General features: G+C 37.3%; 3 protein-coding genes and 1 non-coding gene across 9 annotated transcripts; 3 read left to right on the top strand and 1 right to left on the bottom strand.

Annotated features, from left to right (window-relative positions):
- Positions 1 to 383: 383 nt before the first annotated feature.
- On the top strand, positions 384 to 544 carry LOC148780357 (U1 spliceosomal RNA). The gene has a single exon (XR_016041822.1). It is a non-coding gene; the product is annotated as a U1 spliceosomal RNA (small nuclear RNA).
- Positions 545 to 4,362: 3,818 nt separating this feature from the next.
- On the top strand, positions 4,363 to 10,425 carry LOC110006370 (pentatricopeptide (PPR) repeat-containing protein). 5 transcript variants are annotated; one of them, XM_088845714.1, is made up of 4 exons: positions 4,363 to 4,638; positions 5,316 to 6,439; positions 9,351 to 9,452; positions 10,017 to 10,425. In XM_088845714.1, the coding sequence occupies exons 1-2, from the start codon at positions 4,393 to 4,395 to the stop codon at positions 6,366 to 6,368; spliced, it is 1,299 nt and encodes a 432-aa protein (XP_088701840.1). In that variant the 5' UTR covers positions 4,363 to 4,392; the 3' UTR covers positions 6,369 to 6,439; positions 9,351 to 9,452; positions 10,017 to 10,425. The 5 variants fall into 5 exon arrangements, with proteins under 5 accessions (XP_088701840.1, XP_088701842.1, XP_020517140.1 ...); XM_088845716.1 differs by having other exon boundaries at positions 9,571 to 10,425; XM_020661481.2 differs by lacking the exon at positions 9,351 to 9,452.
- IQD20 (IQ-domain 20) lies at positions 6,973 to 10,425 on the top strand. Its single transcript, XM_020661484.2, has 3 exons — positions 6,973 to 9,222; positions 9,351 to 9,452; positions 10,017 to 10,425. Exons 1-3 carry the CDS (start codon positions 9,085 to 9,087, stop codon positions 10,188 to 10,190), a joined length of 414 nt encoding a protein of 137 aa, XP_020517143.2. The 5' UTR covers positions 6,973 to 9,084; the 3' UTR covers positions 10,191 to 10,425.
- Positions 10,426 to 10,727: 302 nt separating this feature from the next.
- LOC110006371 (glutathione S-transferase F11) lies at positions 10,728 to 14,815 on the bottom strand. Of its 2 annotated transcripts, none has more exons than XM_088845718.1 (3): positions 14,491 to 14,815; positions 14,234 to 14,282; positions 10,728 to 12,210 (listed from the first exon to the last, which is right to left on the bottom strand). In XM_088845718.1, exons 1-3 carry the CDS (start codon positions 14,638 to 14,640, stop codon positions 12,155 to 12,157), a joined length of 255 nt encoding a protein of 84 aa, XP_088701844.1. In that variant the 5' UTR covers positions 14,641 to 14,815; the 3' UTR covers positions 10,728 to 12,154. The 2 variants fall into 2 exon arrangements, with proteins under 2 accessions (XP_088701844.1, XP_020517142.1); XM_020661483.2 differs by having other exon boundaries at positions 10,728 to 11,435.
- Between the last annotated feature and the right edge of the window lie 763 nt (positions 14,816 to 15,578).

Raw genomic sequence — 15,578 nt, 5'->3', positions numbered from 1 at the left:
ATCAAAACAACCTCTACGAGTGAAATTTTTGTGTAGGCTCAAATTTCATTGTTTAGAGCCTCGGCTCTATATAAATTTTCCCATTTTTTAAATTCCTAAAACAAACCAATCTTTTAAGTAAATTTCCCAAAAAAATAATAAAATTTATTGAGAATATTGGTTCATATTATAAGTAATAAACGAATATAAATACATAGTTGTGGGCATTGGAAGGGGAATAGGGAAAGGGGTAGAAGAGGAGGATATATGATGAGTGAGTGAGTGAGTGAGTGAGGTTATAGAGGGAGGGAAAGAAGCAATTAGATTAGTCCCACATCGATGAGGGATGGGAAGGAGGAGGAGGAGAGAGACTATAAAATGGAAGGTAGGAGATAATGAAAGGCATACTTACCTGGACGGGGTCAATCGGCGTTCAGAAAGGCCGATGGCCTAGGGTGGCTGTCTCCATTGCACTTAGGAGATGGCTAACCTTAGTATCTCCTCTGAGTAGGAGAGTACACGTCATAATTTGTGATAGGGGGGTACGCGTTCGCGCGGCCCCCACCATTTCAGAATGTGAAATTTCGACAACAATCATGTCTGCCTCGTCCGATTACATTGTAAAGATGAAGGCTCAACATGATAATGTTTGCCTCAATTTATTGTTCTCGCCCAGGTAGTTAGTATGAATAATAGCACTTGGTTTTCTTCATTAGATTCTTCTCGGTTAGGTTAGGTAGTATGAATAATAGCACTTCTTTGAAGGTAATTTAGTCAATGCTATTTTCAAAATGGTGTTGCTTTTGTTTTTCGTTTTTGGCGATGTGTATTTTTTTTTTTTTTTGGCGATCCGGTTTTTGGAATACCCGATCCGGGCCACCAATTTGTTGTTTAAATCACTAGAAAATAGTAATCCGTTTTTTTTAGTCATCGATCTGTATATCATCGATCAGTATTGGTTTTTGCGATGCCCGATGCGGGCCACTAATCCATATTCGTTTTTGCGATGCCCGACGATGCACTATCCGGGCCACCAATCCGTTGTTTAAATCACTAGAAAATAGTAATCCGTTTTTTAAATCATTGGATAATAGTATTTGGTTTAGAAGTATTACAATTATTGTCATACGAGCCTTTTTCAAAATTTTGAGGTTGGCCGCATAGAAACCGGATCCTTTCCTATTCTATGCAAGTTTTGGAAAATATGAGATTCTAATATTTGCCATAATTTTAGGCATCAAAACAATCTCTTTTAGTGAAAATTTTGAGGTAGGCTTGAATTTGATTGTTTAGAGCCTTGGCTCTATATAAACTTTTCCCATATATATGGTATGTCAGTTGTTATACTATGCTCCATTGGAAGGCAAATTAACATTTATTTCATTCGGTATATAGCCAACTTAGGAGGATCTTCTTGGTCTCTAACTTTTTTGGGAACCACATTGGAATTAGTAGATGAGTACAATAAAAATAATAGACTTTGAATACCGAAATAATGATGCAATTCTAGCACGACGGTCCTGTTCATGGACAATGGTGCGCACACTAGTTCATCAACAATGATGCAATTCTAGCACGACGGTGTGTGCACACCAATTCATCAATAGTGATGCTACAAAATATATGTGGTCCTAAAACATTAGGAAACTTATTCCTGAACATAGCATTTCATGAATAAACAGAGCAATTCGTCTACTAATCCCCATAACCAACACAACAGTCCATGAACTGGCATTCTCAACGATAAAATTTTCCTAAATGATAGTATGCCCTAACCCCTATTAGACTACTACTGTATTTGATATGTAAACTTTGTATTACACAATTTCAACCATATTTATATTTGGAAAATATAAATAAGTAAAGCCTCCCCTCATAACTCATAAAATATTGCAATTTAAGTGTTGAAAAACCTTCAAATTGATCATCTCAGCTTGAACATTATGGTAGTTCAAATAAATTTGGAGTTTAAAATCTAAAAACAGTGCAGATTGCAACAAATTATTTAGGCCATTCATTTAGCCCTAAAAATAAGTATTCCGAAAAATAAGGGTTCACAGATCCGCAAAAACTGTACCATTTTTTCAATATCAAATTTTTTTGTCAGTGTTGGAAATTAATTTTAGAGCCAATGCTTTCTGGGTGAGGATTTGAGGTGAGGCTTTACGAAAAACTAAAAATGTATGTGTTGGAAATTACTTTTAGATGAGGCTTATATAAGGCCGAGGCTTTACATAAATAAAATAACGCCTTACCTCAAATCGTCATTCTAAAAGCACTTTCGGGAACATAAGTTTTTATGAAGGCTCTAAAATTAATTTCCCTCAAAAAATGATACAGATCTTACGGATCCATGAAAATTTATTTTTAGGGCGAATGAATGATCTAGAAAATTTGTTGCAATATATATTATTTTTAGAGCTTGAACCCATTTTTTTTTCACAACCAAAGTCAAGACGATTCGTTTTTTAGTCGTCTTCCTTCTTCTTTTCTCACAACCATTAACTCCTTTTTTTCTTTTTTTCTTTTTTTTTCACAACTATAATATTCATGTCAAGATGACTGATTTTTAAAGGTTTTCTATTGCCAAAATTACAATTTATTTATGAATTGAGGTGAGGCTTTATGACTACAAGCAATAGAAAATAGAAACTCTCATACAAACATTTGTTATGATAAAAGTTACTTTTAATTATACTGAAGCATATGAATTGAGGTGAGGCTTTATGAATACATGCAAATAGAAAATAGAAACTCTATCATACAAACATTTGTTATGATAAAAGTTACTTTTAATTATACAGTTGGGGAGATGCTAAGGTGACCCATCTTCTAAGTGCAATGAGGACAGCCACCCTACGCCATTGGCCTTTGTGATCACCGATTTGACTCCGTCCACGTAAGGATGCTTCCACACTCTCCCTATCATCATATTTACAATCCGTCTCCTCCTCCTCCTCCTTCCTTTGTCTCATTGATGTGGGACTAATTGCTTGTTTCCCTACTTCTATAACCTAACTCATGCATTTACATTCTTTTTTTTCAAGAGAAAATATCTTCGTACTCTTTATTTTTAGGTTTTGTTTCAGAATAGATCCAAAGTTTTAAAAGATATCTTACGTCATAAAAATTGTATATTTTATTTCCTCTAACCTCTTGAATTAATTTAAACATGTTTTTTTAGGTCAAATAAATCTAAAAAAACGTATATTTTTTTGAAAACCATCCTCCCAAACTTCTTTTTTTCCCTTTCTCCCTACACCCCTTCCCTCTCTCTCCATCGATTTCATCTCTCGCCTCACTCTCTCCTCCCGTTTTCTCTCTCTCCATATATCCTATCTCTCCCTTCTCTCCCCATCCATTTTCTCTCTTTATGTTTTCCATCGCTCTCTTCTCTTTCTCTCCCCTTTTTTTCCTCTCAAATACATAATAAACAGAAAAACACTCAATCTTTTTCACTATCTCTCCTCCCATTCTCTTTCCATATTTCCTATCTCTTCTCCCTCCTTATACACCTTCTCTCAATCTTTCTCATCTCTCTCCTCTTACTCTCTCTCTTTCCGCTCCCCCCTCACTCTTTTTCCTCTTGTCTTCTCTCTCCATATTTTCCATCTCCTTCATTCTTTCTCATTCTCTCTCCATATTTCCTTTCTCCCTCATTCTCTCACTCTCTCTCCATGTTTCCATCTCTCTCCTCTCGCTTCCCATTGCCCCTCACTCTCTTTCCTCCCATTTTCTCTCACTTATATTTTTTATCTCTCTCATTCCCTTTCACTCTCTTTCCTTTTATTCTCTCTCCATATTTCTATCTCTCTCTTCCCATTCTCCTCTCAAATACACAATATACAGGGAAATGCCTTGGTCTTTCTCACTCTCTCTCTTCCGTTTCTCTCTCCATATTTCCCATCTCTCCCCCTCTCTCTCCTCCCATATATGATACACAAAGACCCCCAATCTTTCTCTCTCATCCCATTCTCTCTTTCTATGTTTTTCATGTCTCTCCCCTCTTTCTCTCCTCCCAAGTACACAATATCCTCCCAAATACATAATATGTAACGAGATGCCCCAGTCTTTATCTGATGCGAAGAAAACCTAGTTCTCACGATTCTCAAATTTGAATGACATATCAAATCTACATCTTCTGACTAAAACCTACAATATAAACATTTTAGTCTTACTTCTACTAATAAATATTACAGCTATACATAAATCATATACGTTTAAATACATAAATCTTTGTACTCGTCCTTATCCAGCGTTCCAATTCGGACGCGAACTCCAACTCGGACATCTAGTGCCGCTTCCATGCCTGTTTCTCAATGATAGAGGTAGCCAAAAAAGTGAAACTCGACAACAAAAACCGATAGTTGGGAGTCACACAGGAAGAGCGAGGAAGAAGGACAGCAGACAAGAATGTGGATTCTCTTGCGACTCTCCGCGCCTGCAACTCTAAAGCCAACTACCACACTGTGTTGTCATGCCTCCTCTTCTTTGAGTAAGAGGAAAGAGCGGCTTCTTCGCTCCATTGAAGTCACAGGAGGTGACCCATTAGCTGTGCGTCGCCTTCTCTGCAAATTCTCTGGGTCCTCTTCCAAGGCTTTGCAGCTTGAAGCTTTTCACCATCTCCTCTCTTCTCACCAATGGGCCGTTGCTCTTCCTGTGAGTTTAGCTTATCTATCTCATGTCACAAAATCATGTTTTCTCCTATTTTCTAGATTTATTATCACCCCCCATGAATTAGATGGAGGAAATGGGTAGCTTTTATTATTCAATTTGAGTTGGATTGTCTGAACTGAACTGCTTCTATTATTTGATGTGATATTTATTTTTATCTGAATTTAGCCTAAAAGGATCCCATTCATTCAGTTCGGATAAATTCATTTAATATCAATTGAACTGATGGAATTCTTGGAAATCAAGCGAGGGTATGGTGGGTCTATTTTGGATTGTAAATGGTGTCAGAGAAAGATGGAAATTGAGTTTTCTCTTTTTCACAAGGGCCTTGCATGTTCTCCTATAGGTTCGAGGTTGAAGATAGGTTCTTTTTATTATTTTATTCAGGCAATAACTGGCTAATATAGCAACCTAAAAATGAAGCTGAAGATTTGAACATGGGTTTGGTGGTAGTTTATGGATATGCCTCTGGTACGAAAAATTTCCCCAGGAATTTGATTTTTCATTTCTCTTTCAGAATTCTTTAAAAATGTAATTTTTCCTATATGGGTTTCTTATCTTTTTGCCTTATGAATTCTGGGGTAATATTTTTAATTTGTTGTATAAGGTGTTGGTTATGATGATGATTTTGATGAACATTTGGGGTATCTGCAATGTTGCAGATGTACAAGATAATCAGTGAAGCCCCTTGGTATAAATGGAATGGGAAATTGATAGCCAGCCTGATTGGTTTGCTTGAGAAATACGAACAAAGAGAAGAAGCATTATCCCTACTTGGCTCAGAAACTATAAAAAAATTAGGCCCAAGGGACCTGGCTACTTTTTACTGCAATCTAATTGATTCTTACTCTGAACATGGACTGAAAAATCAGGTTCTTGAAACATATTCAAGCTTGAAGAAACTCCCATATAGGTCAGGTGATGCGCTTGCTTATAAGTCTATAATTAATGGCTTCTCTCTGATGAATCTTCCCCACCATGCAAATGAAATGCTTGACGAGATGATGGCTTCAGGTTTCAAAGCTTCGCCATTTGAGTTTAGGTCTCTGATACTTGCATATGGTAGATGTGGGTTTTTCCCTGAAATGGAGAAAACTCTTGAATTGATGGAGAATCTGGGTTATTCTATCGATACAGTTACAGCAAATACTATTCTTTCCTCATATGGGTCTTTTATGGAGTATTCCAAAATGGTTTCTTGGCTTAAGAAAATGGCTTCTCTTAATGTAGATTTCTCAATTAGGACATACAATTCTGTTGTGAATTCTTGCCCTACTATTCTTTCTATTGTGCAGCAGCCTCAAACTGTTCCTTTGTCAATTAATGAACTCTTGGAGCTCCTAAATTTGTCCACACCAAAAGAGCTATTTGTTATTCAGGAGTTTCTAAGCTCAGTGATACAATTAGGGTCAGTGAATTGGGCTTCTGAGGAATGGAGATTGGATTTGCACGGGATGCACACTGGTGCTGCATATGTGATCCTTCTGCAATGGTTTGAAGAAATGAAAGAGAGGCTTTACGACGGGACAGTTATTCCTTTAGAAGTTTCAGTTGTTACTGGAACTGGAAAACACAGCTCTGTTAGAGGGGAATCGACTGTTAAGAAGTTGGTTTCAGAGATGATGTTTCAGATGGGTTCTCCTCTCAAAGTGGACAGACTTAATGTTGGAAGGTTTGTTGCTCGAGGAAAAGCGGTGAAAACCTGGTTAAGCTGATCCTTGTTTGAAGTAAATGTATCAAGCATTTTACCTAGTGGTGGTCCAAGTAGATCACAGCTTTCTAACAGGTATGCATTTACTCTGAGGTTTGAAATGTATTTATGTAGTATGTTTTTGGTATCTTCATGGAACTCCCTTCAAAGGTATTATGAGCCTGATTACCAAGTGGTTTTGATGCATCCAGAACGATTCCATCTTGTTTATTTCCATCTGGATTCCTTGAACATTTCATCTCTTATGATGATGATGATGATAATAGTCTAAATAACGATTAGGATCTTCTTCTGGACTGATTTAATTTTTCTTTTTCTTTTTTTTCTTACTCATCAAAATAATCTTTAATGGAAAGTTTCAGGAATGCACATGAGAAGCACTTAGGTAATTTGTATTATACTGGTGTGAAGTTGTTTTTCTTATTGAGGTATGTAAGTCATTGATGCATCCCAGGAAGTGTCATGCTTTTGCTTCACGCCGTATGCATAACTGTCAGATTTATGACGAAAATTTTCTTGTTACTAATGTGTGTAATGCTTGCATATCCACTTATATACTTATCTTGAGTATATTTATTGAGCATCTTTACTTGTTGACCTTGTCAAAGTTTGGAGTGATAACTCCCAAGAGCTCTTATCGACGGAGTCATTTGGCACCTCAATGTCGACTCATCATGTCCTGGGGTTGAAGAAGGTCCCAAGGGTTCAGTTGTTCGCCGATTGAATTGATACGTGAGTTGGATTTAGAACGCCGTGAGACAGTTCAGCTCCTATCTACCGTTGGTGTTAAAGGGAGAACTGGGAGGAGCCAGTACCAGAGGACTGGGTTGGGTTTCATGGTCCCCACATTTGCTGCATGAAGTGTGTATGGTGGTCATCTGTTGAGCTGCCAGGGTCCATCTTGCACGAGTTTGTTTTCGATGATGCTAAAGAGGAAATTCTTGTTTATGTGATGCTTTTCTTTATTTTTATTTTTGGCTGATTTAGAGCTTTTCATGTTTTTGACTGATAAAGTGCTTCTTTACAAGGTTTTGGGGGATATCTGAGGTCCAATTTCTGTGGTGATGAAGCAAGGCAAGGGACTGGCAGCCAATTGCTACTCCCTCTTGGTGCTAGGGGTGGCAAGTGGGGAAGGTATTGAAGGTGACACAGAGTTTAATGCCTTATTTAATGTGGTTGACTTGTTTGGAGATTTAGTTGAGGTGTTGTTTCTATCCAAACAGCAGACACCCCTATCCCAGGGACAAACTAATTTTAGGAAAGCGTATCCCTAGGACAGGCTTCTCCAAGTACCCAAACGGGCCCTGAAAGGAGATTAATAGGGATTATGTGGGATGAAACCGTATGAGGTTCTCATTGTTGGAGTTATTCTAAGAACAATACATCTTGGGCATAAGCTCTGGAAAGAACATTGGAAAGTGAGATAGTGCAGGTCCCTTTAGGGATGCCACTCCAGGCAACAAATGTAATACACAAACCAGATATCTGATCAAAATCTAAAAAACTCCTTTAGGTGTAGGGCCAAGAGTATTCCCAACCCTAGATCTACGGTGCAGTGGACCAAACGTGTTTCTAATTGAAGTTAAACTTCTCTTACATTGGAATGGGTCTATGGGCTCAAATTCTTGTTTAGTATATTTGTAATTGTATCCTTCCTAGTTAGCATTTTGGCTGTGCTTTCATGCTTGGACAGGTAGATGAAAATTGAGCATTTTGAGGCAGATTTCCACTGAAGGTGAGAGAGAGAGCAAATTTGATTATGAACATTGTGTTTTAGAGGAGATAATTGAGAAATCCTGCAATTGTCCTCTCTCTAGTTTTTTTTGGGTGAATAAAAGTGGTAAGTCAATGGGGATTACATTGAGCATTTTGAGGCAGATCAGATTTCCACTGAAGGTGAGAGAGAGCAAATTTGGTTATGAACATTGTGTTTTAGAGGAGATAATTGAGAAATCCTGCAATTGTCCTCTCTCCAGTTTTTTTTGGGTGAATAAAAGTGGTAAGTCAATGGGGATTAAATTGAGCATTTTGAGGCAGATTTCCACTGAAGGAGAGAGAGAGCAAATTTGATTATGAACATTGTGTTTTAGAGGAGATAATTGAGAAATCCTGCAATTGTCCTCTCTTTAGTTTTTTTTGGGTGAATAAAAGTGGTAAGTAAATGGGGATTTGGGCCTACCCTTTGGTGAAAAAAGTGGTTAGTTAGTGGGGATTATAGATATCCCATTTATAATTTTTAGGCAATGCCCCCACCCAAGTAAAAAAATTATTTTTTTTGAAAAAAAAAACCCTCCCTCAATTTTAACCCAAGTTTCCAATTTGGGGATCTATACTCTGCCCTTATTTTTATGTATATTTTGGGCCTCTTGGGGTCCATTTTTCCTCTTTTTAACAAAATTGTAGATCTAAAAATTACACTGTAAAACTTTTGCTATGCGTAATGTCATTTTAAGAAAAATGTAGGGCCATTCTTGTCGTAAACTTTAAATCCCTGACAATAGTCCATCGCGCTGAAATCTTGAACTTGAAGTTGAAGCCCACATTCTGTGCGCAGACATCCCTCCCTTCACGTTCTCTTAAAAAAAATTACGCCCACGCCCTTCTCTTTCTTTTTCTTCTCTCTTCTTTTTCACACTTCATCAAAGCCTCCCCAAACTCATCTCCAAATTCAAAGAAACAGAGCCCAATTCTTCCCTTGACTATCATATCATATATCAGACATGGCAAGGAAACGTCGAATCTGGTTCAACCGCATTCGCCGAAAATTTGCCGGCCGTTCCCCTGTTTCCAAACCTTCATCTCTTGCGACCACGGATGATGAGTTCAGAAACCTTCGTTCCTCCGATTCCAATATCGTGGTAGGGAGAATCTCTAAAATTAAAACCTCTCTCTCAGCTCCTCTTCTCTTTATCTATCTTGTTAAGAAGTGTCTCTCGATCGAATCTCGATGCCTCTCTATAATGCGAATTGAATATGAAATCTGCAGAATTTGGCAGAGGAAGAAGAAAAAGGAGAGCTTCTGGTAGTTTCATATTCCAAGGAGGAGTTGGCTGCGATCAAGATCCAAGCCTTTTTCCGAGGCCACTTGGTAACCCCTCGATTATCCATACACACTAAAATTTCTTTGAGAATAATATTCCTTCAAAATGCAGTTGACTCTCAGCGATTTATACTGGTTATTTTCATGTCGAATTTGAAAATTACAGCGACTTCTATAATATCCAAGGCTTCGTTTGGATAGGTAGTGGCTTTTGGGCATAACAGCTTCTCTTTCCTGCGTGCAATCATGGACTTGGAGCAACATTTTTAAATTTTAATATATGTTCATTTGAAGATGGGAAAGGGCGTCAGTGAATTGCTGCAAAAGAACCTCATCAAAGACGATAACTTTTTTTTTGTAATTTTTTGGTTTCATTCTTTCTTTAGATTAGCCAACCCCAATTAATTAAAAACAAGCTATGATGATAATGATAATTTCTTTAAATGATTAACTGATTTCATTTTGATTTCATTTAGCTTAGATGGCCATGGCCCCTACTAAGCTTCTTGTAGTAATCAATATGCCCTTGCAGTAATGTCTCTTTTGCTTAAGGTGATCAAAATACTCTCTCTCACTAACTATAGAATTATGGCGTTGTATGTTGGGTGTTAGGCAAGGCAAGCATTGAAGGGTTTGAAGAGGGTCGTAAAGTTGCAGGCAGTGGTCCGGGGAATGTGTGTGAGGAGGCAGGCTCGGATAGCTATGCACTGCATGAACACTCTCGTCCGTCTCCAGGTTCGGGTCCGAGCCCGGCAACTGCTTACTACCACTCCACAATACCCTTAACCAGATTAACAATTGTCTACCTCTGTTTCCTTCAACCTTATGCTACTTCAGGAGTAGCCTTTGTTGTAATCCTTTTTCCTTTGTTCCTTTTTTTTCTTTTGTTGCAGACCTCCATTTGGTTAATGTATTTTCATTTGGATTGATAGCTCAAGTTATTCCCTATGATACTCAGATACGGAAACTTTATTGGTGAAATTTTTAAACAATGAGTGAGACTAGAAAAGTTCTAATTCTATATCTTCTTCTAAAAATATCAAGCTTCAGCTCTCTCTCTCTCTATCTCGAACATTAAGAAACAGCCAGTGTTCAGAAACTCGGACGAGTTCTTCAAATTTGTAAACTCTCTCTTGAACATTCGCGAACAACCAGTGCTCAGAAACTCGGACGAGTTCTTCAAATTTGTAATTTCTCTCTTGAACATTCACGAACAACCAGTGCTCCGAAACTCGGACGAGTTCTTCGAATTTGTAAAAATAATAACATGAAAGAGTGTTTGCACCAGGATTTGAACCTAACATGTCACCAAATCAAACCACATTATAAACATAAGATGGTATTCATTGCTCAAAACAACACAAAAAACCTATACATATGACCAAAAACTTGGTTCCACTCGAGTTTTACATATAAAACACTCAGTATCTGGGTGAGTCTAGTTGACTAGGCCGGTTTTTTACAACGCATTTTTATTAACTGAGAACATAGGTAAGAGACCTAATCCATGAAAGTAAAGAAGAAGAAAATTCGCCATCAATACCATAAAAATACGCTTAAAACACATCATCTACTTGGGAGGAGCAACCTGCAACTCCACTACCTTCTTCCAAGCTGGACGACTAGAAATCTCCTCCCACCACCTCCTCACATTTTTCCGGCCGAGTATAAGCCCTGACCTATCAGTCTTTTGCACCAAATACTCACAATTAGGTAAGTGAGTGAGATCAGCCAAAGTAAACCTATCTCCAGCCAAGAAGCGGTTTTCTTCAAGCATCTTTTCATATATGTCGAGGACCTTCTCGAGCTTGGCTTGGTTTTGGTCGATGATGACTTTGTCGGTTTTGAGGCCCATCAGGGGTGCGAAGAACAGCTGGAAAACAAGGGCACCACTTGGTGGTTGGAAGCTTTGAGCCTCGGCTTCAATCCATTGATCAATGGAGGCGCGCTCGATGAAGTTGGAGCCGAGGAGGCCTGGTGTGCCTTGGTCCTGGTATTTATCAACTATGTACCGAGATATTGCTCTAGACTCTGCCTCCATTACATCCAATGCCCACCATATTTGTCAATATTCGTTATTTTTTGAAACTATAATGAGTTCTCATCAATAGAAAGATGCACAGCATCACAATATCTTCATGTGTGTCTTCCTTTTAAACAGCTTCAGTTATGATCATATTTTAAAAATGTACTCTCTATTATTTACCATTTCGATTTCATATCCCCTTAATTCAGCTCATTTTGTAGTATTTGTCATTCCCATCTAATTTCCCTTAAATTCAATAAGAAACACATAATATTAACAGGCCCTGTACGATAGAGTCCTCTAATATGTTTCAAGTTTGAACCATACTTCAAGATAAAAAAGAGTCATGATCTCAAATGAAATTCTTTGGTCCTTTCTTTTTTTTTTTGAAGCTGTTAACCGTTCTATATTAAAGAAGATGGGTATACAAGGGGGAGTAGAAACCACTACTGAGTGGTGGCCTTCATACAAAAAAATGGGGATAACCTACTACATATGCACATGAAAATATAAAAAATACATGGATCCGGTGGATCAAAGAAACATATGATCCAGTGGCTCAACTGAAGTTCAAATAAGCAGAACTCTCTCTCTCTCTCTTTCTCTCTCTCTCTCTTTCTCTCTCTCAAAATATGCAGTATTAAAAAACCAGTGAGTCTGATTTTTAAGAAAATTAGTAATTTTGGTCTTGAGTTTTGACAATCAAACTCATGAATTGTCGTTGTCAGGCCCATTTGGATCTCCTTTTGCCCAATTCATGTTTTCGTAGTTGTGAAAATTCTACAATAGAGACAAGAGAGAAGAAATCAAGAATCTATTCAAAGACAGGTTGACAAAGCAAATATAGTGATTTTGCTTTCAAGGTGCAGATTGTTAAGCTTAATAATACCCAAATCACTACAACTATATTTTCCGGATTCTTATTTGTCATAGCGTGGACGCAGCCCTATGGAGTGAATCACATAAATTGTGTGTCACTCTGTTGTGTTGTTTTTATTTGCCCTATTGCTTGCAATTTCTTGTCATTATCTTTACATATTTCACATCTTGCCAACTATATACATGATCTTAAATTTGGATCATGATGTTTGAGATTCTTGATTCTACAAGCAAGGGGTTCTCGAGGAACCTACATTATGATATCATTTGGTATTCAAATACTGAACTAGCAGCTCCTCAACCGTTTATTGCTAACAATGAGTAGTCCATATCCAATATACTAGCAGCTCCTCAACCGTCCCATGTTAATTACAGACAGTCGATGAGTGGGGTTCCTCCTACTAAAGCTCGTTAGTAAATTTTGACTTTGAGCGATGCAACAACGCTCCTCAACTGTCCCCATTGGCATCAGATGATTTAGGAACTGCTATCATACTGTTTAAAATTGAAACTAAGTGTTAAACCTGTGTGTTACCGTGTGCCTGGGAAAGCATGCCTTACTCCAATGGATTAAGGTAAACACTACTCGAGGTTAATCTCTGTCCACTCTCACCGGCAGATGGCCGGAGATCAATTGTAGTGTACATGGTTGGATCAGGCATCTAAGGGTTAGTATGGTTGGAGAGCAATGTAAAAAAAAAAAGATCGGTGGGGGTGGATTGTCCACCCCCAACGCTGGTTCAAATAAGTTGGATCGGTGATCCGGATTGTTCTCGAATTATCCGGATCGGTGATCCAAAAGAAAAAATTAAAAATTAAAAAATTAAAATAAAAATTAAAATAGAAGTTTATAGGGTGGGGATTTAGTAGGGACCGAATACATATTATTATTTTAGATAAGGTTAAAGAAACGGGAAAGATTTATATAAGGTTGCAACCTTAAAATGTAGAATCATAGATGCACCTCAAAAATCTATAAGAAATATTGTCTTAATGTTGAAAAAACCTTCTAACCGATATCTCAATGAATATGAAAAAAAGAAGTTTTTGAGTCCCGAAAATAGTGCATCTTGCAACACATTATCTAGACCGTCATTTTCAAGATTTTCATATATTTATAGATCTACTTAATTTTAACCATTTTTTAAATTTAAAATTTTTTAATTAAGTATGAAAATAGATTTTAAGATAATACTAAGAATTTTTTACAATAAAATTACATGATAAAATTTAAAGGTGCACCTTAATTGAATTGTTTAAGGTTGCAACCTCACAAAAACTGCACAAGAACCCATACCATTTGGTCCCTACTTTTTCACTATCACTATCAAAACGTCAAAAGACCATTATAAATTTAGCAAAGGTTTTTATATCTTGGGTGTAATTTGCATAAGGTTGCAACTTTAAACAATGCAAGGCGCACCTCTAAATTTGATCCTAAATGGAATTTTGATATAAAAAATTCTTATAATGGCTTGCGAATCTATTTTTATCTCTAATTATAAAATTTTAAGTTCTAAAAATAGTTCAAATAAAGTAGATTTACATGCCAAAAAAAATAAAATAATCTATAAACATATGAAAATCTTAAAAATAGACAATGCAGATAATGTATTGCAAGATGCATTATTTTTAGGACTCTAAATCTTATTTTCTTTTCATATTCATGCATCTCGATGTCAACCGGAGAGTTTTCCGAATTGGGTGAGTCTTTCTTTTACAAACAACCTTTTATGATGGACTTTTGTGTATATTTAATTTTACATTTTAAGGTTGCAACCTTATATAAAATTTCCTTATATCTTAGCTCTTCATTCTAATTGGAGTGACGAAATTCATCCCAAATTCAAAATCTATTGCAATGAGCTTTTCATTTGTATTGTTATCCTACGAATTGGACTTAAAAAACAGAGGAGAGACGTACCCAAAAGAATAACATTCTCGTCCTGAAAGGCAGGGACCTGGCCGAAGGGCTGTTACATCAATTCACACAACAAAATGCCCCAAAAATGAATGTCATTTCACACCATTTCATTCTCATTACAAAGAAGACGGAACTTTCCGATTAATCAATAAAAAATAATCGAAGAGTGAATTAACCAGAATAAGAGATAACTGTTCGAATAATCAATCAACGATAATTGAACAGTGAAAATGAACAAATTAAGCAGAGAGTATAACCTGAATTGCAAGGTATTCAGGTTTCTTGTGCTGGCCTTTGGACATATCAATGCGTACGAGCTCAAATTCGGCCTGCTTCTCGTAGAGGCAGGCCAGAACCCTAGCAACGGCCGTGGACATGGGAGGTCCGAACACCTTCACTGCTGCCATTTTTCTCTCTCTTCCTCCCTCTCCCTCTCTCTCTCTCTCTCTAAAAGGAGTTGATTCTAGCACCGTAACAATCGGCTTCTATCGACGACGTTTTTTTAAAGAGAGAAAAACATAATATTTTTTTTTTACAGAGAGAAAAAGAGAATGAGAGTTCACAAAGTTCTGAACCAACCCTTTGCATATCCCAAACCCATATTTGGGGTAAGGTCCGCAATTACGTGGGCAACTCGAGCCCACAAAAATAGACTTCTACGACCTTCTCAAACAATTCCTCATCCAACACTTCAAAAAATTTCATAAAAATAGAAAAAATTGCCCTATTATCCCATATTACAATAGAATATTGAGTCCCCACTTGGTCGTACCCTCTTTAAGGCAACGCATTTGCATCCAAGGTTTTAAAAGTTGGGCGAACACAGGAAATCGACGGTTCTGATCCGGAATTTTGATGTCGGGTTACTTGCCCCCCATTTAAGGCGAAATGGATAATCTAGATAATGTATTACAATATACACCCGGGGTGAAAATGTGTTAGTTTTAAAAAAAATATTGTTTTCAATGGAGTTTGCTTGCGCTTTCTTAGCTTTTTGGTTCATGGCTTCGCATTTCGTTTATCCATTCCGTTGATTACTTCATGCACTTTAATCACCTTCAATTGGATCTCTAAGTCCTCCTTACTTCCAAATCTTTTTCTCAATCAATCTCACAAGAAAATTTGAAATCAAAGAGTGCCCTGCTCTGCACGTATATCATTTTTCACATTCGTGGTTAAGCCAAATGCGCTATCCAGGCCTTGCTGTAATTTGCCGGGTGTATGGTTGGCAATGGACTGGGTTGGTTTGGACTGGACCAGACAGCCTGGCCTTATTCCTCTTAGGGGTTTCCAGCATTGGGTATAAAACCAAAGGAAAACAATGCAAAAATTTGAAAATAACAAT

This window comes from Amborella trichopoda, chromosome 9 (genome assembly GCF_054954075.1).
Source record: "Amborella trichopoda isolate Santa Cruz 75 chromosome 9, AtrichopodaSantaCruz75HAP2 v2.0, whole genome shotgun sequence".
Lineage (NCBI taxonomy): Eukaryota > Viridiplantae > Streptophyta > Magnoliopsida > Amborellales > Amborellaceae > Amborella > Amborella trichopoda.
This window is presented reverse-complemented; position numbering and strand designations above follow the sequence as displayed.

Bases quoted from the DNA above. Each gene is read 5' to 3' on its own strand.
- LOC110006370 (XM_020661481.2), top strand. From the start codon at position 4,393: ATGTGGATTCTCTTGCGACTCTCCGCGCCTGCAACTCTAAAGCCAACT. The intron at 4,639-5,315 runs GTGAGTTTAGCT...GCAATGTTGCAG, and splicing joins AATGGGCCGTTGCTCTTCCT to ATGTACAAGATAATCAGTGA.
- IQD20 (XM_020661484.2), top strand. From the start codon at position 9,085: ATGGCAAGGAAACGTCGAATCTGGTTCAACCGCATTCGCCGAAAATTT. The intron at 9,223-9,350 runs GTAGGGAGAATC...TGAAATCTGCAG, and splicing joins CCTCCGATTCCAATATCGTG to AATTTGGCAGAGGAAGAAGA. The intron at 9,453-10,016 runs GTAACCCCTCGA...GTTGGGTGTTAG, and splicing joins CCTTTTTCCGAGGCCACTTG to GCAAGGCAAGCATTGAAGGG.
- LOC110006371 (XM_020661483.2), bottom strand. From the start codon at position 14,640: ATGGCAGCAGTGAAGGTGTTCGGACCTCCCATGTCCACGGCCGTTGCT. The intron at 14,283-14,490 runs GTTATACTCTCT...TTGATGTAACAG, and splicing joins CTGAATACCTTGCAATTCAG to CCCTTCGGCCAGGTCCCTGC. The intron at 11,436-14,233 runs GTACGTCTCTCC...TAATGGAGGCAG, and splicing joins CGAGAATGTTATTCTTTTGG to AGTCTAGAGCAATATCTCGG.